This window comes from Eumetopias jubatus, unplaced genomic scaffold (genome assembly GCF_037043125.1).
Source record: "Eumetopias jubatus isolate StellerSeaLion01/CBP00866 unplaced genomic scaffold, mEumJub1_p1.0 scaffold_1, whole genome shotgun sequence".
Lineage (NCBI taxonomy): Eukaryota > Metazoa > Chordata > Mammalia > Carnivora > Otariidae > Eumetopias > Eumetopias jubatus.
The window spans coordinates 129,962,195-129,988,845 of NW_028274807.1; the positions used below are offsets into that span (position 1 = coordinate 129,962,195).

A 26,651-nucleotide genomic window follows, 5' to 3' on the forward strand; every position below is an offset into this window, starting at 1 on the left:
TAGAGGACACCACAATTTCTAGGCTCACTTTCTGCCCATTCCCACCCTCAAGTATATGGCAGGCAAGCAATTTGTTGAATGAATATATTTGAGAAGTCCATTTAGGTTCATCTAAATTCTGAAACAGTTTTTTATTGAGAAGCCATCAAGTTTTTCAAGAAAGGTTAGAAACTAGTTGGAATACTAATTAGACATTAAAAGATAAAGAAGTTTGCATGTAAAAAAGAAAGACACTTGATTTATTGCATTAAAAAATTTTATTTCATTTAAAAGGTCCAATATAAGCCAAATTAAACCCCAAATTGACAGCTATTTAGACCTCCTGAACTAAATGGCACTGTTTGAGTTGAGTGTCTTGTTAAAGGAAGTCATTTGCTATTACCACCATTTCCCCCAAAGTAGTTCTAGAGCAGAAGCTGGTATTACTATAATACACATCAGATATTTCAGATGTCATCGTTCATGCAGAAGTTAAGAAAGCAAACAGGCTTTTCTGTTCTGTTTGAGTATAAAAACCACTACAGAGCAGGGCCTGAATGCTTTTGACATACAAGGTGTAACTATAAGGGAACTTACTGTGCTGCTGTGTTCATTCACTGAAGTTGTCCATGTACGTACTCCAACAATACTAGGGCTGCTCAAATAGTATTTGGACCAGTAGTTTGGGATTTCCCCTCATTAGGTGCAGACCAAAGGAAGTGGCTGATCAAGCTGGGGATAGACTATCACAAAATGCGATCACAAAGCAATGAAACAGATTTCCTAGTGGGCAAGCGATTGAAAGAACCACCTCACAAATATTTTCAGTAATAGCATCATTTACATAAAGTGATGCAAGATCTAAGTTCTGGCATGTGTGAGGATAAGTTAAAAACAGCTTGTTACTTTATAGCTACACCTTGGATTTCATTAGATGGGTAAATCTATGTTTAACGAGTCCTTCTGGGAATCACTTCAGCAGGTAAGTCAAACAGCCTGTAAAAGAGAAGACACGGCAGAGGGCGTGAGATTCATCCTTCCAACGTTCTCGCGTTCTCTTGGAGGACAGACCCAGGCCCAAAGACAGAAGTTACCGGGAGGGAGGCTTCAACTCCATCTAAGGAAGACCTTTCTAACAGTTAGAGCTGCTCAACAACTGAATGGACTGCTTGGTGAGGTAGAATCACTGGAAGTGTTTAAGGTGGAAAGATCACCCTTGTAGAAGGGACTCCTGCATTTGTTAAGAGGTTAGACTGGATGAACCTCAGGTCTCTTTCAATTCTGAGATTCTAGAAAATTCCCTCAGGGAATTCAGAAGAGAATTCCTAAAAGGAAAGAGAAAGCACACATATGTATACTTTTAGAATCCTCTTTTTTCTTTTCAAAAGGTACAATAGAAAATGTAGTCCACTGTCTTTAAAATGCAAATTCACCTTCCTACCACTAATAATTTAGGAAGGGTCCATTATGACTCCTTTATATTTATAAAGAAAAGATGGCGGATTACATTTATAATTTCTGTAAATATTTTAGAAAAAAATGCTTAAAATCTAGTAGTCAATGCCCTAGAAACTTTATAGATTTTTAGGTAATATGCACAGATACAAATACATTATTCATTAAATACAACTCACATCTGTGTTTTATTATACTCTAAAATATACAGGAATCTTGATGTACTGAAAGAGTGCAAGTAAATACAGTATTCAAGCAGTCACTATTTCTATGTACATGCTCATTAATTCTTCAAAAACCCCACAAAATTATCAAATAGATCAAAATACTGTTCTGTGTTTTCACACTTTATATTCAGAAAAACCAGCTGAAATTTACAATGTCATAAAGTTTCCAGTTTCACAATACAAAAAGGATAAAATGAAAATGGGTATCATTTTGTGAAAATTTATGGAACTTTACCCAGATCTGTAAGACCCCCTACATACGTGAAATCATTCTTGCTGGGAAAATGACAGTTACAGTAAAAGCAGAACCATACAAATTGTTATTTAAAAGCCTAAACAGCCTTTCTCTCTCTGTTATTTGAAAGGCAGTCTTCCAATTCGGCAGGCAATTGCTTCTTTCCCCAAGTAGTAGCATGTTTAAATCTGAACAGGACCCAATATAGAAATGCCTTCCAAGAGACCCGATGATGTTAACCTATCAATAACAAGGCATTTTTTTTTTCTTTTTGAGTATTCACTAAACAGTGAAAACAAAAACCCCCAGTCCATTGTGGAGGCACAAAAGTAACATAAGTGATGAAGGTGTACCATCCAAAGTAGTGAGGTCAAAAACTCCACTCCCCAGGACCACTTAGCTGCAATAGGGTGAAAATAATCTATATTTTGATTCCATGAAATTTTCTTCTTCTAGGAAATTCTTTACATTTTCAAACAAAAATAGTTCAATTTTAAACCTAAACCATTCAAAATGGCAACGACGGCCCAACCCCAATCTATCTCATGTCTACATCACAAGTATTTTCACCCCGACTGCACTCAGCCAGCTGGTTTTAAATTCTAATATTATAAAAGTTGGAATTTTTAAATTTTTATGTAAAAGAAAAAAATGTAAAAATACATCTGCTTTCTCTCATGGTTTAATACAGTATTCGAAGGCTTTCAGATGTTTTCTTTAAAAAAAAATCAACATTTAAAACCAAATCTCAGCTTCATTTTCAGAAATATTAAAGTTTGGTTTAGATAATGTCTCATTTCACCTATTCTGGTTTCCACAAAATGGCATTCTATTAAAAAACTTTTAAGTTACTTGGTCCTTTGGCAATTTGCTGTGCACATAATGCCTACTGTACCAAACTTTTATTGCCCTTAAATTTAGTTGTAGTTTTACTGGTAAAATTTAAATCTAGTGTCCTTATCTCTTCTTTTACAATAGTGTTGCTTGTTTAAGCAGATTAGGGTGCACAGTGTCCCAAATTATTCCTGGCACTGCAAAACCAAATCAAACAATTCCACAAAGTAATTTGACATAAAAGTGTTTTCCTCTGGTCAAGTCTATTTCAAGATTCTAGAAGTTCCTTTTGCAAAACTTGCCTTTAAAACTCTTCTTCCTAAAGTCATCACATTTCTCATATTTGCTCACTCTGCGATCTTTCCTCTTAGGTTGAATTTGTACGTGAATAATAAAGTGCCTTTTTCCTGAAAAAGCACAATCTGAAGCGTTAGTGTCAGAACTCCTCACTCAGACCTCTGGCTCAGCCTCTTAGTAGGTCTCGGAATCAGAGTCATTGAGCTCGTCCACGTCGGTGTATAAGTATTCCTGTTCCCCGCCAATGTTGTTGAAACTGCAGTAGGAGCTAGGTTCATTCCTCATGATAGGCAAGGCTTCAAAGCTGACTGTTTTTGAGGTGTTGGTGTAACGGTTAATGGCATTGAAAGTCAGGGATGATAAAGGGCTACTGGATGAGACAGGCATCATGGTGGCCAAAATGAGAGCTAGGCAATCAGCCACATCCTTATTGGGAGCACAGGCCAAAGCTGGGGTATAGCCTAGAATTAAAGATAAAATTTAAATAATTAAATACATCCTGAGATAAGGAAATAAGCCTAATGGCCTTCAGTTTTAGACAGTTTAAATTACTTGGCTTATAATAAACTGGTTTAACAGAATGATTCAGAAATTTCCAATCAGCAGAAAAGAGTAAAGTCCTAGAAATTTAGGGTGGGAGGAGGCCACACACACACACACACACACACACACACACACACACGCGTGTGTGTGTGTGTGTGTGTGTGTGTGTATATGTGTATGTATATGTATACTGTTACAGAAGAGAAAACTCAGGCCCAGAGATGGATGATTTCTCCAAGATCTCAAAATTTATCCCTACCCACCTAAATTCATAGAAGATATTGAGCTAGAATTAAAACAAACAAAAATCCTCAGACTGATCAAGCTTCCTTCAGAGTGGTGGAAGAATGTTATTAATTTGTAGTTATATTTAGTGCTTACATGCTGAGAAATCTCAATGTGTACAGATTCACGAATGAGGCATTGAGCAGGTGTTCAAAGATGTGTACTGAATGAATGGAATGACACTTGGTGGTTGATCAACTTTTCTCTTAGGGACACAGAACACTGAAGATAAACAGGAGATAAACAGGTAAATTTTAAAAACTCCTAAGTCTAAACCAATGTTTGCTTTTCAACTCTTCCCTTCTTTAGAAGACTTAAGGCACCACAAAGTATCAACAAACTGAGTACGTTAACATTTGGTACCCTGACTGGAACAAGACCCTGTCTTCAAGATGAAGTGAGAGAGAAGATGGTGAGAGCACACCATATGATGCCAAGTTTAGATTATCCCATATGGAACTCTAGCAGCAAATGTCTTAAAGTTTTAATTTACAGCTTCATTTTCTGTTGCACATCTGGACAGTTTTCCCTATTACTATATATACAAATGCTTTAGCTTTCACACTCATATATGTACAGTTGACCCTTGGACAATGTGGGGGCAGGGGGAAGGCTAGGGACACGAACCCCTGCATAGTTGAAAATCTGTGTACAACTTTTGACTCCCAAAAACTTAACTATTAATAGCCTACTGTCAACTGGAAGCCTTACCAATAACATAAAATTAACATATTTTGTATATTATATGTATTATAAACTGTATTTTTATAATAAAGTAAGCTAGAGAAAAGAAAGTCATAAGAAAGAGAAAATACATTTTTATAGTACTGTAAAAAATCCATGTATTAAATGACCTATGTAGTTCAAACCTGTGTTGTTCATGGGTCAACTGTATATATTTTATAATTTTTTATTTATATATTTTATTTTTAATTTATATTTTATAATTTTTTAAATAGCTAAATGATATATCAAAAAATAAACATTTATGTAACCACTATCCAGATTAAGAAAGAGAATATTACCAGCATACCAGGAGCCCCACATATCCCTTACTAATCACCACCCCTTTTCTCTTCCACAAAGGTAACCACTATCTTGACTTACGTGGTAATCATGGTTCTGCTTTTCTTTCTAGTTATATTCATAAATGCTATAGTTTAGTTTTGACTTTTTTTGAACTGAATATAAATGGAATCATACATATAGTAAGTATTATTTTGTATCTGGCTTCTTTTCCTTAATATTATGTCTGTGAGATTTATCCATGTTGTTGTACATAACTACAGTCAGTTTGTTTTCATTGTTATACATTACATTACTGTGATTATATCATGGTTTAGTTATCCATTCTAACTACTGGACATTTGGCTGTTTCCTGTTCTCCTATATATATATATATATAATTTTTTTCTTTTATCCATGCTATATTAGCCTTGAGAAAGAAGAAATATTTTTTCCCCTTTATAAATCCCCCCCTTTTTAAGGGTCAAAGGAAACAGCTGATGCCCCTGCAAACTTGACAGGAGTGACTGAAGGGTGTGCATTTTTTAATTAAACCTTGTTTACTCAAAACGAGTAGGGGAGTGCTTCAATGCCCACACTTCTTTCAAGAACTCTTCTGAAAGTCTGAGGGTGCCTGCTGGACTGTAAACCCCTCAGGCAGGCCATGATACCTTGGATGAGAGTAAGGGTAGGGGGAGAAGAGCATCTCAGGAGTGTTGTGTAATTGGAATATGATAAAAAGCAGGCTCCTCTCCTATGCATGAAGTTGATATGGTTAGCTAAAGAGAAAAGTAAGAGAAGCAAACAGCCTGAGGACGAGGGTCTAATCTATCCCATGCAAGTATAAAATATTTTGCTTCCTCCAGAAAATCCATGGAAAGGCATAGCTATGACCTGTCAACTTTGGGTCTTGATTACTATTTCACATTGCAAAGTGTGTTAGAAGATACCCAGGTGGTCACAGATGACTTTCATTGTCATCTGTTATATTATCCCTTCCGTTTATTTATAAGGAAAAAAATATATAAAATATTGAAAATGATCAACAAAGATTTGAATATTAGCTAATGATTCAGTCTCATAATGTGGCCAAACATATAAGGTTAGCATTTTAGGCTGCTCTTTTTAATCCATATATAGTAGCTGTATTTCCAGAAATGTAATTTACTGATAATGAAAATTTCTTTTAAAGCTCTGTGAGTCTGAACTTATAGGTGATAATCATTCACTTCTTTGGATTTCATGACTACACATACTTATGATTCCCAAATCTTTATGTCCAACCTAGATTTTGCTTTTGGTCTCTAGATCTATATGTCTCATTATCCACTTGGGAGTTTCCACTGAAATCTTCTCCTGCCCCCAAATGAATCTAGCTCTTCCTCCTACATTCCGGTCTTAAACAATGGATGTTCCATCCATCCAAAGAGCTCTCCAAGCCAGGTGGGACAAGACTTCTTCCCTCACAAAGTCCCAATGTTTCCCTTCATAAGATCTCTAGAAACATTTACATCTTTTCATCTCCAGTGCCTCTACCATAATTCTGGTTACCACTTCCTCTCACTTGTAAATGTTAATTTGTTTTCCCATTCTAATATTGCTCTCCTTCAGACTAACTGCTAACTTCCTCGTGCACAGATCCTTTTTGCCACTTGATCTAAGAGATTCTGGCACAACTCCGATATTTACAGTGTCCTTTTATCTCTAAATATGCCACTCTCTGCTTAGAAAGCTCTTGCCCCACGTTTTTACTTGTCCTTTGGATTTTGGCTTACAGGTCACTTTTTTGGGATGCCTTCCCTGATCCTGCAAGAAAGAGTTTGAACACTCTCTTACATGTTCTCATAGCATTTTAAGTTAACTCCATATGAACCACTTTCAGTGCATTGTAACAGCCTGTTTACACTCCTCTCCATTTAAAGAAGCCGGTCTTATTCTACATCCTATTTTCAGAACTGAGCACAGTGCTTGGCACAACTACTCACCCAACAAATAACCACTCATTATGTCCAGGGACTCTCCTAAGCACTTAGAATATAACACTGAATGCAACTGATATAGACTCCCTGTCCCCGTGGAGCTTATATTCATTCTAGTGGAGGAGACACACAATCGACATAATAAAAAATTAAATTATACACAATATATTAGAAGATAAGCTTTATGTAAAAAAAAAAAAAAAAAAAAAAGGCGGAAAGACCAGGATGACAAGGACTGAGAATGCTGTGGTAGAGGTCTGTAGCAGGTTACAGTATAAATTGGGTTAGGACAGGCTTCACTAAGATTAAAACTTGAGTAAAGATTTGAAACAGTTAAGGGATTTACTCAAAGACTTGCTGGAGGACAGAGTGTTCCAGGCAGAGAAAACAGCCAGAACAAAGATCACAATGCACATAGACCCCTGGTGTGTAGGGGCTGGCATTGCAGAATGGAGAGAAGAGAGTGAGAGAGGAAATAGGGCAGCGGACCAATCATGCAGGGCCTTGACAATCACCGTAAGTCAAGTGAGATTCAAATGAGTAGTAGTATCTTGTCACATATTTTAAAAGGATCCAGGCCAGCGTGGTAAGAATAGAAAAAGTGGAACCATTTTGGATATACTCTGGAGGTGGGTCAGTAGTGTATGAAGGATTGTACCCTGGGTGTGAGAAAGAGGAGTCAAGGATAACCCCAGGTTTTTGTCCTGAGCAATTACAAGGATGGGAATTGTCATCAACTGAGATCAGGAGGCTGTGGGGAGAAAAGGGTTGGCTGGGAAAGGAGAGGGAGTCAGTTCAGTTCTGGAAAGGTTAGGTTTGAGCTGTTTATTAGATATCCATACAGTACTATCAGTTAGGGAGCTGGATCTGCAAATGGATCACATCTCTATAGAGATTGTGAGAGGTCTGGGCTGGAGATATAAATCCAGAAATTCTCAGCATGTACGTAGTATCAAAGAACCAAAGGACTGGATATAGACAGGGGAAGCAAAAAGACCCAAGGACTGAGTCCTAGAGCCCTCCAATATTAAGAAGTTAGGGAGAAACTTTACAAAAGAAACTGAGAAAGAATAACTAGTAACAAAGGGTGAAAACCAAAAAAGTGTGAAGTCCTAAAAGCCAAGTAAAAAAAGTTTAACAAAGAAAAAAGTATATACCTGAAATTAACCTAATGTTGCATGTTAATTATGTCTCAGTTAAAAAAATTATAAAATAAAAAACAAATTTCAGTTCCAGTGAATTTGGTTACTGAATCCAACCATCAAAACAGCAAGTTACAAACCCTAACCCAGTTATCAATTGAAGGAAGCAGGTATTTGTGAATGAAGGCAGACTGAGTTCACCTACAAAAGGATACTGTAATCAAATCAAATGACTCTCCCTCTTACCCCAACCTAAAGTGATCTGTACCTATTTATCCATGTAACAAGAGTGCAGCATAAAGGAAAATATGGAGATTATTTGGGGAAATATTGGACACTTGCTATGGCAGACTGCAACCTTCACATCCCTAGTTACTCCCTTATTCCTATATATTTTAAATTCTATATTAAAACCCTTATTCCTATTAAAAAAAAGAAAAAGGAATAATCAATTGTGCTAAATTCTGATAGGTCAGGTATAATGAGAACTAAGAACTGACTCAATATTGTGGAGATCACTGGTGATCTTGAGGACAGTGTAGCAGTATGGTGGGGGCAAAGATATGACTGGGGGGCCCTCAGGAGAGAATGAAAGAGGGGAAGAACTGGGCACAGCAAGACAGCCAACACGAGTAATTGTGCTGCAAAGGGGAAGAAAGAAATATGGCAGTAGTTTCAGGAATAGTTAGATTAATGGAAGATTTTTTTTTTTTTTTAGGATTTCATTTATTTGAGAGAGAGAGAGAAAGCACGAGCAGGAGGGGGAGAGGCAGAGGGAGAAGCAGACTCCCCACTGAGCAGGGAGCTCAATCCCAGGACCCCGAGATCATGACCTGAGCCAACGGCAGACGCTTAACCAACTGAGCCAACCAACGGCAGACGCTTAAGCCAACTGAGCCAACCAATCTTAATATAAGATTTTTTAAGATGAGGAAAATAATGTTTATATACACATGGGAATAATCTAGGACGAGTCCTACAAAAAAAGTCCATATTATAGGACACAGTGAAGAACTGCTAAGTGACAGTCTCAAGTAGGCATAAGGGGATAGGATCATGAATAGTGGGAAGATTAACTTTAGATAAGAACCTGGCTCTTAAGGGCCTTGATAAGTATTTGCTGACAGAACAAATTCTTTGAATACTAAGATGGACGGAAGGTGGTAACACTAAACCAAAGTTAGTGAAATTCGGAAGTTCATCTGTTATATAGACTTTTCTTATTTTTCTTGCTCTTATTCCCTTTGCCACAAAGTACTATTCAGTATTAATTTCCGCTCTCCTCTTCAACCATGCAAAACATCCACATTTACTTCACTTCAAATATGGATCGAAAGATAAAAGCTTCTAGTAAAATATAGGTTAATGAAAGAAAATACAGAACTACTTACCATTTTCATCTACTGCAAGCACACTTGCTCCTTTCCCCAAAAGTTCTTGAACCACCATTGTCAGCCCATTTCGGGCAGCAACATGCAGAGGTCTGGGGGGGAAAATATTACATATGTACACACAGAGAGGTACATGGCCCTGAGTGTACACACACACACACACACACACACACACACACACACACTTCCTCTCTCTCTCTCAATCCTGGTTGTTGAAGGGCATTTTTGCTAAGTTGTGATGACCCAGAAATACAAAACTGAGGCACCCAGTCCTAACAGCAATATAGATGGGAATGGGGGACAACAAAATCAATGTGCAGAGTGCACTGCCAAACCCTGCAATGTGCATAAACATAGCATTGTCCCCCTGCCAGCAATCCACCTTAATCAATACCTTCTGTTTGTTTCAAACAAAGGTACTGAGTCTAAGACTCAATGTTTAAGAAGATTTTACTAACTAAACTGCATTCTTAAGTTGTTTTAAGAATGAGGTGGGCAAATACATATAATAGAATATACAATAAAATCCATTAATTCAATAGCACAAATTTTAATAGGCTTTGAAAATAACTTACAGGTTCTATGACTAGTTTTTGGACCCTCAAGAGATCTGATTGAAACGTGAATAGGAACCAGTATTAAAAATATATATAAACCAAGACTCAAAGTAGAACAGCAAATGGAAATTGGGAGAGAAAAATTGGAGACTTCAATCTAAGATCTAAGCGGTCACTTGAAAGATGGTTGCTCACATTAAGAACTCGATTCTTTCTGAATCTCTCTAGTTTACAGACACATGTCAAGCTTTTTACCTCATTTATTGCTGGGGTCAAGTAACATATTGTTCCAGTTGATTTCCATAAAACATACAGAATAGTATTACTTTCCTATATAAAATTATGGGTTGGATCAAGAAAAAACACAGTATTTTCAATAATGAAGTTTCAGTACAAAACCTTTTTAAATAATAAGCCTTTTAATTGTAATGACTTTAAAAATGAGTTTTGTCACAATTATAAAAATTATAAAAACTGTTCTTTACTTATTAACTGCTTCTGTGACTGAGACTGATTCCAATGGTCCCATGTTAGAAAAAGAACCTATTAATCATTTTTATAATTATAGGTCACAAGGTTTACACCAGACATGAAAATACTCACGTTTGCAAGGCTGCATTGGTTGCGTTGATGAGGTTTCTATCTGTTATCTTTTCCAGTATTAACAAGGCACTAGTTTCATGACCCTAAAATTATGGCAAATAACTCTTAAAAACTTAGATATCATTAAAGATAAATATATAAACTCAATAAACCTCAACTCTTGTTCATACAATATATACATCACCATATATATGCCATGATTTTTTTTTTTGGCTAATAATGCCTCAAATATTGGTCCAAATATGTTGGTGGAATAGGTTAGGGGAGAAGACAGGAATATTTAAGACTGGAGATTAAAGGAAGACAGTAATTACATTTAGGCTAACACTCCAAAACTTACTTGGCCCACTGGAGACTTTCATATATCATGGTGCCTAAAAGGGCAGTATTTTTTTTCCCCCCTCAAGAAATCTGATGCCAGTGATCAGTAAAGAGGTTCAATCTCTAGCTCTGTTCACTTTGGTGAAGTAGGAAAGCTTCCCTAAGTTTGGGAAAAATGCCACTGTTGAAATAAACAATGAAAACATATCCTTAAAATGTGTACCTACCTTGCTGCAAGCCAAATGGAGGGCGGTGTTTTTACTGTTATCTTGTAAAGTCAGATCTGCACTAGCACTGCTAACCAGCATCTCTGGGAGGAAAAATGGCATCAAGTCTTATATTTATGAACACATATCTTAGATTACTAATAAACTCACTGTATAGAAATAAAGATACAAAGCAACAATATCCCTCTAGTGAAAGTTTAAGAAAAATCCTGTAGCCTAAAATGTACACACTATATCATCACATTATCCTGTAAGTCACAGACACAATGGCAACTAACATTTATGCTGTGAGAGCTTACTAAATTTCAAATACTGCTTTAAGCACTCTGGATTCATACTCTCACAATAATCCTACAAAGTAGGCACTGTTAATTTTCTCAACTTTAAAAATGAAAAAATTGAGTCATAAGGTCACTTAATTGGTAGATCTAGGACTCCTATGCAGTCCATCTAACTCCAGAGCCAGGGTCTTACCCGCTATCTTACACTGCCCTGTTATAGTAAGACCTTTTTTTTTTTTTTTTTAAAGATTTTATTTATTTATTTGAGAGAGAGAGAATGAGAGAGAGCACGAGAGGGAAGAGGGTCAGAGGGAGAAGCAGACTCCCTGCCGAGCAGGGAGCCCAATACGGGACTCGATCCAGGGACTCCAGGATCATGACCTGAGCCGAAAGCAGTCGCTTAACCGAGCCACCCAGGCGCCCCGATATAGTAAGACCGTTTAATCAGCAAGGGCAAATGAAAACACTGTGGCCCTAGATAAAAATGCGGGTTGAAAGTGGGTTAAAGGTTTTATTTATTTATTAAAAAAAAAAAGATCTTATTTATTTATTTGATAGAGGGAGACACAGCGAGAGAGGGAACACAAGCAGGGGGAGTGAGAGAGGGAGAAGCAGGCTTCCCATGGAGCAGGGAGCCCGATGCGGGGCTCGATCCCAGGATCCTGGGATCATGACCCGAGCTGAAGACAGACTCTAATGACTGAGACACCCAGGCGCCCTGAAAGTGGGTTAAAGGTTTTAAATCTCGGGAGTGGGGAGTTAACTGTGGCAAATCTGACAGAGTCAGAAGGCTTGGGATCTTAGTTTTCCATAAGTTAAACACACATAAGCAATATAGCATTATAGCATTAGAATAATACAAGCTTTAACTAGTGTCTTTACCAACTGTATTTGTCTGTCCATTTTCTGCGGCCATCATGAGAGGTGTTTTCCCAGAAGAGTCTATAGAATTGACTTGAGCATTATGGCTGAGCAGCAGCTGTAAACACTCTACGTGGTCTGTGAAGGCGGCCGCATGGAGAGGGGTTCTATAATACAAAGAAATGGGAAGACTTCACTAAATCTGTTTGTCTTATACTCTAGAAAAAATTATTCCTGAATTTATGACAAGCAATTTTCAAGGGTTTACCTATTAGGCTATAAAATCACTGCCTGATACAAATAGGCTTAATGGAGCTTACTAATTTTTGCCAGAGTAATTTGTATTTCTGGTAATATAAAAGGCCCTTAATTAAACTAGTATAACATAAAATTGCTAAAAAAATTGTATCATTAAGGAAATTTTAGAATAAATAAATCCTGATCCAACACTGCCACCTAATACAACTGGTGGACTCTCCTCCAGCCTTTATTTATATTTAGAAAACTTTTAACTTTATTAACAATAATCCTTGGGTAACAAAAATGCCTTTAAAAAAGGGGGGAATTTTACATTTTACAAGTTCTAAAGAGGAAGACTGCTAAAAATCATAATAAAAAAGCCTTTTATAATGAGAATTATATAATTATATATAAATATTAATACTATTATATATAAATATTAATATTACACAAAATTTATAATGTATTATAAATATTAACACTTTATAATAATTTGTACTTCCAAATATAAAAATCAACTTTTACTCAATAATGGCTTCTCTGTTAATTCTTCCACACTAGTCTAGTAGTTAAATTTTTTTTTCCTATTGCAAGTCAGGCTATTTTCTACAAAGTTGAATTCCTACCTTCCTTTTGAATCTGTGGCGTTCACGATGCTGGCACCTAAAGTATCAATTAACATTTCAGCAGCACCTTCGTTGTCATTTATCCTGTGTAAGATAACAAAGTGATCACTCTCACAGCAATGGTGTATTTCTTAAATAGTTAAACGAAATCTGATTCATCTGCCTTTACTTACACAGCACAATGCAAAGGACTGAAAGCATTTCCTTCCATTTTCTGGAAAACTTCCTGTTCTAAAAGAAGTTCTACACATGTCTCATGACCTAAATAAGTAAATGAGAATCAGATATTAAAATCCAAAAAAGATAATGAAGTGCCCAAATACACCCACATATCCCTAACACAAATAAGAAAAAACTTTACATGGATTAAAAGTTAACTGAGTTCACTGAATACATTAAACATCATATTTCTAGGAGTTTTAAAATCCAAAGTACAACCTCAAGACCTGAAATTCAGAAGCTTCTTGTAATTATAGCAGTTTATTACTGACACAACAGATATTTGTTTTGTGGGGAAAAAATTTACTCTCGTTCATCTTTTTCATGATGACCAGTTAGATATATTCAGTCATTTTTAAAAAAGTCTTATTTACATAGCATAATATAACTTTAAAATTAACATATTTATATAGCTTCAAAAATGTAAATATGTTCTGATTTTAGTAATGAGCTAATGATAAAATCTCAAATACTACAGTAGTGTCTAGAAGGAAAAAGTACATGTCCCTGTCCCCACCACCATCTCCAGTTCTACTTTCTAGACCGTAACCACTATTACCTTAATAGTTTCAGGAAATTTCTAGGCATATACAACTGCATGCACATAAACATGTACTACGTCCTTTTAAAATTTTTATGCAAATTTTTAATTCTGCAACTTGCTTTTCACTTAATAAATTGTATACATCCTTCCATAATAGCATATATAGAAATCTTATTCTTGAATCTTTGGAAAAACTTCACAGCATTAAAGTGTATTATAAATGATTTTAATTTCTAACTATGTATTTTGAGGTGACTGCTAGTTTGCTTCTGTTAAAATAACAAACCTGCTGTAATGAAATATTCCAGTACTTTATTTAAAACTTTTTAGATTTTATTTATTTTTGTGCATCTGCGCGAGTGACGGGGGGAACCAGGGGGAGAGGCAGACTCCCGGCTCTGAGCCTGATGGATCATGACCTGAGCTGAAGGCAGACACTTAACCCACTGAGCCACCCAAGCACTCTCTGGTACTTTTTTTTTTTTTAACAAGTATTTTTGTAGGATAATTTCCTAGAAATGATATTGCTGGGTTGAAGGACAAGTATAGATTACTGATAGGTACCAGGCCCACAGTTTTTATTTATTTATTTTTAAAGATTTTATTTATTTGAGAGAGAGTGCACACATGTGCGCATGTGAGTGGGGGGAGGAGCAGAGGGAGAGGGGGAGCAAGAACCTCAAGCAGATCCTGGACTGAGTGCAGAGTCAGACACGGAGCCAATCCCACAGCCCAGAGACCATGACCTGAGTCGAAATCAAGAGTCGCTCAACAGACTGAGCCAGTCAGGTTCCTAGGCCCACAGTTTTTGAAGACGGAAAAACCCAAACCTCAGATTTTCTTTACCTAATTTTCAAAGCCAGGATTTTAGTTAAATCACTCAAATTGCTATATTAACTGCTGCAAATGAAATGCTCCATCATTTATTTCATTAGTCATTTGGAACCTGCTTTAGGAATAAATAAGATTCTTACACAGGCTCTTTATTTCTATGGCTTAATATTTGGCTAACAAAGTGATGCTAGATTTATTTTCTTTTTAATTACTCTAATATTCGCAAATAATAGCTCAACTTAATCTTTATCCTATATTATGTTTTTACCAGGAAAAGAAAGTTATGTTTTAGGAAACCTATAATTGTTTCATCTTATGTTAGTTATTTTCTCTAAACCAGTGGTTCCCAACTGGAGCAATTTTGCTTTTCAGGAGACATTTAGCCATGTCTGGAGAAATTTTTGCTCATCACAACTGGGCATGGGGTAGGAGGGTGCTACTCTCATTTAGTGGGTAGAGGCTAGGGAAGCTGCTCAACACCTTCAATCCACACGGCAGTCCCTCACAACAAAGAATTTTTGCCAAAATGGCAATAGTGCTGAGGTTGAAAAGACTTGCTTTAATCTCCTCTCTCCAAATGTCAACTCATTACCAAGAAGTAGCCATGGAAAGTTGGCCAGTATAGATTTAAGAGTTTCCTATCTTCCTAGAATAGTTCTCAAGGTGTGAGTCTGGGGAATCTTGGGGTGGTACTGCAAACTAGTCTTCTCTTAAACTAGCCAGTAAAGAAATTTGCCACCCTTCTCACGAAAATTTTTTGTTTTGAAAAGAAGTTATTTTTATAAAAGTTATTTATATTAATATTTAATGGATTCATTTTAAAGTAAATTAATAAATATCCTTAAATTTCTCAGTTCTCATTTCCAATGTAGTAAATATTGACCAGCTCTAACTCCCAGATCTCGAGACTGAAAGATTTGAGAACTACTGAGCAGACTGTATACTGCAAAAAGAGAGTTCTGGGCTACTGATTACCTCTAGCAATCATATCAAGCTGAAAACTCATCACTTTGCATCCTAGTTTATGAAAGGATGATACAAATGGTCTCTTCATGTTTCAGAGGAATATTATGAGAACACTTAAGAGTTTCAAAAAAATTTTACCCATTTTTAAAAGAAACAAAAGGATAATGTAAGTACTAAGTTTTGTGATTGAATAATTACACAAACTGAAAATCTGGACTTTAAAATGTAGTATGTATAACCAGTTCTTTTCTAATGCTTTGTCATCATTTCATTTTAATTTTGAAAGAAAGGTTGTCTTCTGGTTTGTTAGAGTGCTTCCAATTTTGTTTTTAGCCATACAATAATTTACTAGTGGAAGTAAAACCATTTTACATATTCTACTCTCAGAATGCCAAATTATAAAATAGACTTTCGACTATAAATATGGTATTAATTTTAGACTGCTGGTATAGTCTCTTATTGCATATAGCCAACACACATCTAATTCCTTTCAGCTCAATTCAGAATCTGCACAAATTTGCTACAGTCTGGAAATTAGACACATCTGCTATGATCTTTAAATGGTAACCAGGCATGTAGTTCATGCAAAATTTTGTCTGTTTTGTCTCTCGTACACAACGTGCTTAGAAAATCTAAATTTAGCAGTAACAGAGTAGGAATTCACTTTCGGGAAACAGTGTTCTCCATAAAGACCTGATAAGAAATGTTATAACAGATAGCAACTCTCCAAAGGGCAGTTAAAACAGCAATTTATTTACAAGTGAATGCTCTGCCTGAGGAAAGATAGCTTACTGTGTGATTTTTTCCAATGGTTAATTCTCACTGATACATTAAAAAAAAAAAAGAATCAAGCAATAAAAGTCTGCTTCAAAACAGTTTCATTTCTTGGGGTGCCTGGGTGGCTCAGTCAGTTAAGCATCCGACTCTTGATTTCAGCTCAGGTCATGATCTCAGGGTTGTGAGATAGAGCCCCACAGTGGCTCTGAGATCAGTGTGTGGAGCCTGCTTAAGATTCTCTCTCTCCCTCTCTCTCTGCTCTTCCCTACCCCTCTCTAAAAACTAAAACAAAGAAACCCCCAAAAACCTAGTTTCATTTCTTAAATAAAACTCACATCTGTAGGTGTTTCCCTACAATAGTAGATGGTTTTGGTTTTTGTTCTACTTGTAAAATGTCAGGTTACATTATAAAAACAAATAAAATTCCAATGGCAAAATATAGTTATCTTTTTAAATTCAGGACTGATCTTTGGCCATTTCACTATATTCATTAAATACCAACTTTACTGAGTAGAAAAGAAAAAAAAAAAGAAGTTGAAATCCAAAGGTTTTAATCTTCAAAACTGTTCTGGCTTAGGATCTGAGGTAGTAAAAATGAAACGGACTAAACTAAGCTTGTGAATTAGCAATACATTTAACTAGTCAAGTTTTGATGGTACCATCAAAATGGTACTCAAGAGATAACGGATGCCCAATAGTAATCACAGAACAATCCTCAAGAAGAGACCAAAACTTTCTCCTAGCAAAAGATTAAAACTGTCAATTCTGGCACAAGGATTAATAAGAAAATTGAAATACTGCCTCTAGAAAATACTTACGAAAACATTTAATTAAACTATGATTTTGCAAGATTCAGGTTTCTCCCCTTTCACTGTAACTCAAGATTATCTGTCAACATGGCTCCAGTAAAAGAACCATGAAGCAACACATTACAGAAAGGCAGAAACCTCAACTCTCTGGTAAGGCAGTCAGCTGGATTTTAGAACAGATACTGATTTTTTTAAGCAAGTCAATATTTTTATCAAGAGGCAATTTATATTTTCTTAGTATTTTGAGGGAAAGTTATTAGAATTGTGAACGAGTTTTTCAGGTATCTCTCACAACTAACAGCAATCTAAATGCTACAATGAAATTCAAAACAAATTAAAAACCCCCCTCACATCCCTGGCTAAAGTCCCAAGCCCAAACTTTTGACAGAGTTGATGTTTACAATGTACATAATGTACCCTAGCATTTTCTAACATGATCAAATCTGTGGCCCTACACAAGGAAAAAAATCATTATCTCTCAACATGCCTCATCAGTTAAATTATCTTAGTGACATTTCATAAGCCAAACTCCACTTTGAACATATATACCTTAAACATCGCTTTATACTTCTCTGAGTCACAGTTAGTGAGCTGACTGGCTGTGAGCTTCTAGGAAGCCAAAGGTCAGTGTTCTTTTTTTTTTTTTTTTAAGATTTTATTTATTTATTTGACAGAGAGAGACACAGGGAGAGAGGGAACACAAGCAAGGGGAGTGGGAGAGGGAGAAGCAGGCTTCCAGCTGAGCAGGGAGCCCGATGTTCTAATCATGCAGCAAAGTTAACTTAACCATAAAAGTTTCTAAGTTTCTAGTTCTGTGATCTGCTAAGATTTTATTCCCTTAAAATGCTGAGCATACATGTTACTGTTGATAGAAGGATCTATCTTGCAATGTGCTCAGAAAACATACACAGATTTCAGTTTAGAATGTGATACATTTTCATTTTTTGCTGTCTTTTTTCCCCTAATATAAGTACGCTTAGAAAGTAAAAGAACATAATCAAACTACAAACATACTATATAAAAGACATTGTAAATATTATAGAAGTATGTTAAAAATGCAAAATAGCTGTTGAAGCAAAGTTCAAGAAAAATTTCTAACCTAATGATAGTTTATTTCAAAAGATCTTTGACAAACTAGTGCCTTGGCTTTACCATGACAAGTGATAGGAGTAAGCTTACAACTATGTAGTACAGCATTTTTATGCTTCCTACTGATCTTATAGTTGCCTATTAAATATTCATGAATATCAGAATGTGTTACAGTTTGTTGTCTCTGCTTGATACATTAACAGGCATTTAATGTAGATTTGTATCTGTATACTCAACCATTGTAGCAGGCCCAGTGAAGTGCTGTATATCCATGATTGTCTGCTATGGCTGGATTTGCATCCACAGATGCTGCTGACTGCAAAAGGGCTCCGAGAACACCAATATGTCCACAGGCAGCTGACAAGTGTATAGGTGTCCGGCCCCTGCTATCTCGAAATAAGCACTTAGCACCATGTTGAAGTAATGCATCTACACATTCTTCGTGGCCTGTAACTGCCTGAAAGAAAAAGTATTTGCAGGAAGTTGAATATATTATTTTGGGTACTATATGCCAATTTAAAAATTTTAAAGTCTGTATTCCCCATAATTGTCCATCAATCAAAGCATTTATCATTTTTTGAGTAATTCAGTATTTTTATTGGAATTGGCTTAAAAATTCATGTATAGCAGTAACTATGTCAAAATACAAGTATCATGAAAAACAGGAATAAAGGAACTTATAAATCAATGAAAACAATGAAGGCAAAAAAGGTGAATGGTTGCAAAGGTGAAAAAGACAAAAATGTGTAAGAAAATAGTTATAATAATGAGAAAAAGTAAATGGGACATTAATTCTACTCAAGGTCTTGGGGTTTTAAAATTTTGTTCCAACACTGTTTCCTAGATTGTTTTTTTTTTTTTTAAGATTTTATTTATTTGACAGAGAGGGATACAGTGAGAACAGGAACACAAGCAGGGGGAGTGGGAGAGGGAGAAGCAGGCTTCCTGTGGAGCTGGGAGCTTGATGCAGGGCTAGATCCGAGGACTCTGGGATCAAGACCTGAGCCAAAGGCAGACGCTCGGTTGTTGAGCCACCCAGGCGCCCCGATTAAGCTGGGTTTTGTAGTTGTTTAAAATTAGCATTCAAAAACTATTTGGTAAAAATTTGATGAAGAAAAATAAACATAGCCTAGTTCAGTCTTAGGCAAAATGAGATCCTAAGAAATTTTTGATTAAAGGCAATGGGAATATTTTTGCTTACCCCTCTATGCAATGCTGTCCTTCCCCATTTATCTTTGGCATCTACATTTGCTCCTTTGTTCAGCAGTGAGTAAACACAGTCCGTGTGCCCGTTAAGAACAGACAGCATCAGAGGAGTCCTGAGCAACAACAGGAACAGGTTCATTGTTACCACCTAAGACTCCACTCCATGAAAAACAATTAAACAGTGTGCTGGCCTGTTTTCTAAACATGGCTTTTTGTGATGCAACTTTAAAGTATACTTAAATGAGAAAACTATACTTGATGTTATTCAGTTAACATACTATGACAGACTTACTAAAATAGGGACAAAAGTATGAAGATTAACACACATCTTAAAAATAATTTAAAAACTATTAAAACTTACTGTCCATTTCCATCTTGAATGTCTACTGCATTCTGTGGTTCTGCATTTCCTATTAGTAGCCGCAAGCACTCTGAATGACCGTTTGTTGCTGTAAAGTGATATTTTAAAATTTCAGTAATTACAATGGTAAAATAGAAAATTTCCATCTTAGGGCACATTTTCTAGATGTTTAACTGTGGGATAGTGTCAATGAATTTAATAGTCAAAGAAAAAATATGGATACAAAGGTTTCTATTGCCTTTGTTGGTGAAACTGAATAGATATAAATCCGTCATAGTAAATTATGGCCACAGCCATCCCTCACCATCTGCCCTGCTAATAGAATGCTCATTTTATTTGGCGCTCTGGTGGTGGCAGTGTGATCAAGGAAGGCACCCTGCCTTCAGCCAAGGGATAAAATCGTGATTAGATCAAGTCCATCACAGCTCTGTTCTTTGCCAGTTACTGGTTTCAAGATGAGTGCTGGTCTACTCTGACCACTGAGATGCTAATAAGTCTGAGGGCTTCTGGGAAATATTTTTATCCCTGATAACGACAAGTCCATCTTTTCCTTATTTTTGATGGGAACCCTGTAAAGAAGCAATAGCCATTCTGTACCATGACTGCGAAGGCAAGAGAATAGAGAGCTCTGACACCACTGCTCAATCAATCAATCCCAGAGCTGACTCTACCTCTGAACATTTTATGTGAGAGGGTAAACACTTGTCACTTAAGCCACCTTTTAGCTAGGTACTATGAAAGAATTCCAACTGATACATATATAATAAAAGAAGAAATGATCTATCTAAAAAATGCATTTATATGTCCAAACACATAATATGTGTAATGGTATAAAATAGAAGTAGCCTAAAGAAAATAGTAAGTTTTTTTTAAGGTTTTATTTATTTATTTGAGAGAAGAGAAAGAGACAGAGATAGTGAGATATAGCACGAGTGGGTAGGAGAGGGAGAAGCAGGCTCCCCGCTGAGCAGGGAGCCTGATGTGGGGCTTGATCCCAGGGCCCTGGGATCATGACCTGAGCCGGAGCCGAAGGCAGATGCTCAACCGACTGAGCCACCCAGGCGCCCCAAAACAGTAAGCTTTTAAGGTAAGTTAAATCCTCTGCAAAATTCAGGTCCTTCCCCTAATACAATAAAATTTGAAGTTTAAAGTAATATATAACTTACATAATGATGCAAAAAGGAGTATCTATCACTGTTTTTCCTAATTAAAAGACAAATTAATAAAAGCAAGCTAGGTGCCCTAATATTCTACAGTACCTTCTAACAACTATATTAAATTCTAATAGTTATTAATTAAGACTTATGGTACAAGATCATTCCATATCTATATGCTATACTCTGCCAGCAACTCTCATTGTAATCATTAACAGCTGTCATTGACGCATCTCACTTGGGGATGCATCAAGGAAATTGTTTGGCCTGCCACTTCTTTAATGGAGTCACTTGCACTCAGTACACAGGAGCTCCTGAGGAGTTTTGTATTTTATAAGTTCAGTACCTAAAACATCAAGCATAACATCACTGGGGGGGGGCAGAACCTGGTTCCCTCTTGGAAAAAAAATCGCAATGTCCTCTTCATGACTTATGAATAAGGTGCTAACAATCTCCACAGTTGAAAGGCATCTATAGAACCACGTCTGCATTTATTAAATAGGTAGGCACCAATAATAACCTGTAGCTTTTTCAGTGGATAGGATGTATAGACTATCTGACATTGGTTAGCCACTTCTGAGGGACTGACTAGTGTCTTGGTTCAATATTTATCAATTAAGAGTGCAAACCACTCCATGAAAGCTTTAAATCAGGTCTGCAAATGATGTGTGCTTACAACACAATTTTTCAAGTTGCAGAATGGTATATAAATTTCATTTCTTTTCAGAGTAAGATAATAGAAAAGGATGGCATTTTGACTTAATTCTTATATATATACACATTTATTAGGAATTTTAACCCACTTATAAATTTTTCTGTTTTTGAGCCCTGCTTGAATATCTGACAGTTTCTGAAAGGCTGCTTTGGAGCAACAGTGGGTGTTACCTAGAGTCTTCAAAAATGCAAGTTTCCTAAAGGACTAGAAGTAAAGTCCAAGACCTATGTTAAAATGTGTCCTTAAAAATCACTCTATAAAAACAGACTAACTGAAATGAATCTAATCATATAAAGGAGGCCTACTGGGGGTGAAAAAAAAAATACTTGGCTATGATTTCTTCCAATGTACCAGTCTTAGCTATTTAAAATGAGTACAGGGGTGCCTGGGTGGCTTAGTCATTAAGTGTCTACCTTTGGCTCAGGTAAAGATCCCAGCGTCCTGGGATCGAGCTCTGTATCAGGTTCCCTGCTCAGTGGGAAGCCTGCTTCTCCCTCTCCCACTCTCCCTGCTTGTGTTCCCTCTCTTGCTGTCTCTGTCAAATAAATAAATAAATAAATAAATAAATAAATAAAATCTTAAAAAAAATAAAATAAAATGAATACTGACTTGTAGTAATTCCTGTAGAGAGTTGTAGATCTACATCTGCTAGGGATACACAGCAGTACCAAGTCATACAACGACATGGTTACCTAATTTTGAATTTTCACATATTTGCAACATCACAAAATCATACCATGGAGTAGATCTTGCATAAAGTAGGTGCTCTATAACTCCTGTCTGAATATATGTTTAATTTAAAGAGCACCCTAGTACAATAAGTCAAAATGTTCACTGTTAAATGAAAGCACGTACCAATCCAAAAAAACTTCCATCAAAAAGAAGTAAAAAATATTGCACTGTTTTGTTGATGAAGTACTTCAGAAGTTAGACTACTACATAAATCCAATTTCTAAGGTAGATAATGCTTTAAAGCAATCATAATCTTTCTGTTGGCTTTTCCTTGAAAGAAGAATTTGACCTTTTATTTTTTTAAGATTTTATTTATTTACTTGACAGCGAGTGCACGTGCATGAGAGGAGGGAGGAGCAAAGGAAGAGGGACAAGCCGACTCCATGCAGGGCACAGAGCCCGCCACAGGGCTCGATTCCAGGACCCTGAGATCATGATCTGAGCCAAAAATCAAGAGTCAACCGCTTAACTGAGCCATCTAGGCACGCCTCATTCGACTGTTTAAAGTCAACATTATTAAAATAATTACCAGGAGTACAACACACAAAAAATTGAAAAAGAAAAGAGTATTAGAAAGAAAGTGGTAACTAAAATCATGCATAATTTTTGACATACCTGCAGCATGTATAGGTGTCCTCTTCAAAATGTAGTCTTTTACTAAAATTGAGGCTCCCTGATTAATGAGTACATCCACACATTCAACATGGCCCTTAAATGCTGCAAGATCTAGGGGTGTTCTCCCACTACTATTTCTCACATCAAGATCTAACAAAGACTGTACCAACACTTCTAGTGCTTGGTGGTGACCATGATAGGCCTAGGAATAAATAAAAATATAAATTAAAAAAGTACATATTTAGACTGACTTCTCAGATACCTTAGAAAACATAAAGGAAGTAATAAGAAAACTTGTCTTCACATAATTATTATATTTGAGATAATCTAAAACTTGCATGTTGAGAGTTCAGAAAAGTTAAGTATAAATTTTTCTAATAACCAAATAGTAGGCTACGGTGTTAGAGAATGGGTATTCTGTGGAGAATAAACGTTCAAATGACAGGTGATTTTATCACTAGCATAAATGGTCTGGTTCCTGGCATTCAATGAATGTGTAACATAGATTCAGTTAAAGCTTTCATTCTAAGTCTATGATTGCAAAGCCTGTGCTATTAATTACAGTTCAGTGCTCTGCTTAACTCCCTGATAAAATTTTACTATACTTAAATTATAGAGATAGCCAGCAACTAAAGTTAATTAGTATTTGAGTCTTCTGATTTCTCAAACTGAAATGACTATCCTCACTTCATAACATGCTGTATCTAAAAAATAAACATTTCTTTTAGCACAAAAATACTTAACACTGAGCCCGGCCTGAATAACTGCCATGTGCCAAGTACTAGCTGTACAATAGAGGACGAGAGTGTAAAGGTTTGTCAGACTGAAGTCCCCTTCTTTACCACAGTCTGATGAAGAGGCTTTCCAAATAATTCATATCAAAAACCAACATGTCAACTGAACATCTATTATTCTCGCTGGACTAGGTGCTGAGCAAGACATAAAGCAATTAACAAGACCCAGTTATGGCACACAAGGAATGTTCTCTCTAGTTCACTCATATTACCATTTTGTAGCTAAAGGACTTTCATACATCATTACTGATACCATTCAGAACTACAGGTTAGCAGTTTGTTATCACATGTGAACATTTCACTGGGAATTGAAAAATGTAAAAGTCTACCAGACTTGAGCTAAATCTGAAAAAAAAAAAAAAAGATACATAGCTAGAAGACCCCACACTGCAGCAAAGGGCTGTAAAGTTATTTCTTGCAGAAAGTACCAGGAAGACGTAAAGTTGCTCTGGGCCTTACTGATCTCTTTGATGTTTCTGACTACCTACAGAGATTCTCAACCACCTCAAAGATTAAAGTAACTGGAGATTAAGGAACTCTACTGTCCTAGAATCATATTTAATCTTGTTCCTCAATACTGGGTCAATGAAATTATGCTACTAGCAGAAAGAACTTTAAGAAACACAATATATGCAGAAGATAGTATATAACAATAAAAAGAGACAAAATAAGGATGACAAGAAGCCATGATGATTTGCCAGAGAGGTGTTCCCCTCATGATGTCCCTGTATAAGACGGAGACAAGGAATTTGTACACGTACTATGTGCAAAGACAAGAACCAAGACCTCAAGCTGGTGTGTTTTCATAGCATCAAGGTGTCACGGATTAGGAGAGTTTGGAAGGGAAAAAAAAATCACTTCAAGTTAATTTCTGAAAACCTCCTAGGAACAGATACAAAATGTGAAAAGTGGTGGTATGATCACAGTTCACTGAGCCTAATTACTAAATTAAAAATTGTTTCCATTTCAGCTTAAAAACACTCTTTCAGCACAGCCATGTTCATATATAACACCACTATACATAATAGCCATGAAGTAAAAAAACTAGTAAAAAAAAAAATGGAAGTTTTTGAGCTAATATATTCAAAAACTTGGCAAAGTGCTTAGTCTGGCACCTAGTAAGTGCTTAGGAAATGGCAGTGCTAGTGTAAGAATAATGGTGATGGCGTAAGAAGAACTGCCTAGTCATCTGCTCAGACTTCATTTCTCGCCACCAAGAGTAAAATAGCTATTTTCTCCATGCTCGTTTTGCCCTTTCAGATGACTTATTTACTCTGCAAGTCTGGGAGAGCACATAGTATTTCCAGAGACCCAAAGGGCAAGGAAGCAGGAAGATGCAGCATATCTCCTCAGTTATTCAGAAAATGGTAGGAAATACTAGCAGGGAGAAAGGTGCAGAAAATTCAATGCAGATGCGTCGGTGTTAGAAAATACGCAAGGAGAAAATTATAAAAAAAAAAAAATAGCATACGTGAGAAGAAACAAAGGGATCAGTGAACTTGTAGTGATCCTCATTAACTTAAGTATATACCCTTATAAACATTTTACTATACGTAAAACCAGAAACCTCCCAAACAGCTAATGACTGTATCCGAGTCTCCTGATTCTCAGTCTTGCTCTCACCCCCAACAACTGTTAACATGCTCATGTTCCAAAAACAGACTCTTCTTTCAGCACAAAAAGAACAAGATTGGGCCCTGCTTGAAATTTCCTAAAGTAATTCATTCCATATCTGATTTAAAGAACTGTTATACTTTACTAACCTTCTCCTCTTAGTGACCGACATTACGAGAAAAAAATTAGAGGCATCTTAAACTAGAAGGGACATTTCAAATCATAGGGCCAAATTCTATGGCATAAGCAACTGAAGGACCAGTGAACACACACTTAGTGCTCTAAGATCAAAAAGTTGTAGAAATACAGCAGAAAATACAGTTCTGCTTAGCAAGTTAGAAGCCATTCCATTAGGGCAGTGCATTTTAAAAATTCACATCACAGGTAAACTCTCCCTTAGAGTAGGCTTTGGGAGAAACCCAAAGACCACTGTTTATTTTTTAAACAAAACATAACAAGTACACTCAAGTCTCTGAATTAAAAGTTTTTGAAGGTTTAATTTCATGATCATCATACATGGCCCAAAAGTTATTGGGTACTAGTTTGAGTCAAATCACCAGATGGGAGATATTTTCAGTAAACCAGCCACCAAGCTGGCTCTAAAGGCAGTACTCACAGCCAAATGTAAAGGGCTTATTGTTGCTCTGTTATCTGAATCATTCAGCATGTCTGTCCCAGAGGTTTCCATTAACTGTAAAGAAAAGTATTTGAAATGTCAGAAATGGTATTTAGATATATTATAGCAGTTATTCCTGCCCCCCCAAGTTTAAATCCATTTTAGAGTAAAAATTGATATTTAAATATGAATTTTAAAATCCCAGACCATATTATATTATGAAAATTCCACTCAGCAATCTTATACAACAGATCATCATGAAAGGGTAGTGAGGACCACAGAGTAAGAGCTCTGAGGTAGGGCTATAAACTAGCTAAGGGAAATGCTATTTACTCACCACCCGCCCCAGCCCCATCCCATAAATACATGATTTCTGTCTCTGTCTTTGTTCTCAGGAATATGTAAAACAGGCTTCTAGTGAGAGCAAATAAATTAATTATAATACTCTGAATAGTAGGGGGAAAACTGATTATTACTTACAACATCTAAAGGAGTTTCACTTGCAATCTGAAATAAAA

The 26,651-nt window shown here is 36.3% G+C and overlaps 1 protein-coding gene across 6 annotated transcripts in view; it reads right to left on the minus strand.

Moving 5' to 3' along the window:
- Positions 1-238: 238 nt before the first annotated feature.
- The window catches only part of ANKRD28 (ankyrin repeat domain 28), a 193,984-nt gene continuing 167,571 nt past the window's right edge, over positions 239-26,651 (minus strand). For 5 of the 6 annotated variants that reach the window (XM_028099161.2, XM_088026240.1, XM_088026242.1 and 2 more), the window contains 13 exons: positions 26,614-26,640; positions 26,134-26,208; positions 23,110-23,311; positions 19,894-19,981; positions 19,528-19,645; positions 18,564-18,783; positions 13,262-13,349; positions 13,089-13,172; positions 12,244-12,389; positions 11,081-11,163; positions 10,533-10,615; positions 9,373-9,464; positions 239-3,488 (listed from right to left, as the gene is read on the minus strand). In XM_028099161.2, coding sequence (XP_027954962.1) covers positions 3,202-3,488; positions 9,373-9,464; positions 10,533-10,615; positions 11,081-11,163; positions 12,244-12,389; positions 13,089-13,172; positions 13,262-13,349; positions 18,564-18,783; positions 19,528-19,645; positions 19,894-19,981; positions 23,110-23,311; positions 26,134-26,208; positions 26,614-26,640 — 1,593 coding nt within the window. In that variant the 3' untranslated portion in view covers positions 239-3,201. The remainder of the gene's footprint in view (positions 3,489-9,372; positions 9,465-10,532; positions 10,616-11,080; positions 11,164-12,243; positions 12,390-13,088; positions 13,173-13,261; positions 13,350-18,563; positions 18,784-19,527; positions 19,646-19,893; positions 19,982-23,109; positions 23,312-26,133; positions 26,209-26,613; positions 26,641-26,651) is intronic. The other variant, XM_028099160.2, reaches the window with a different exon arrangement.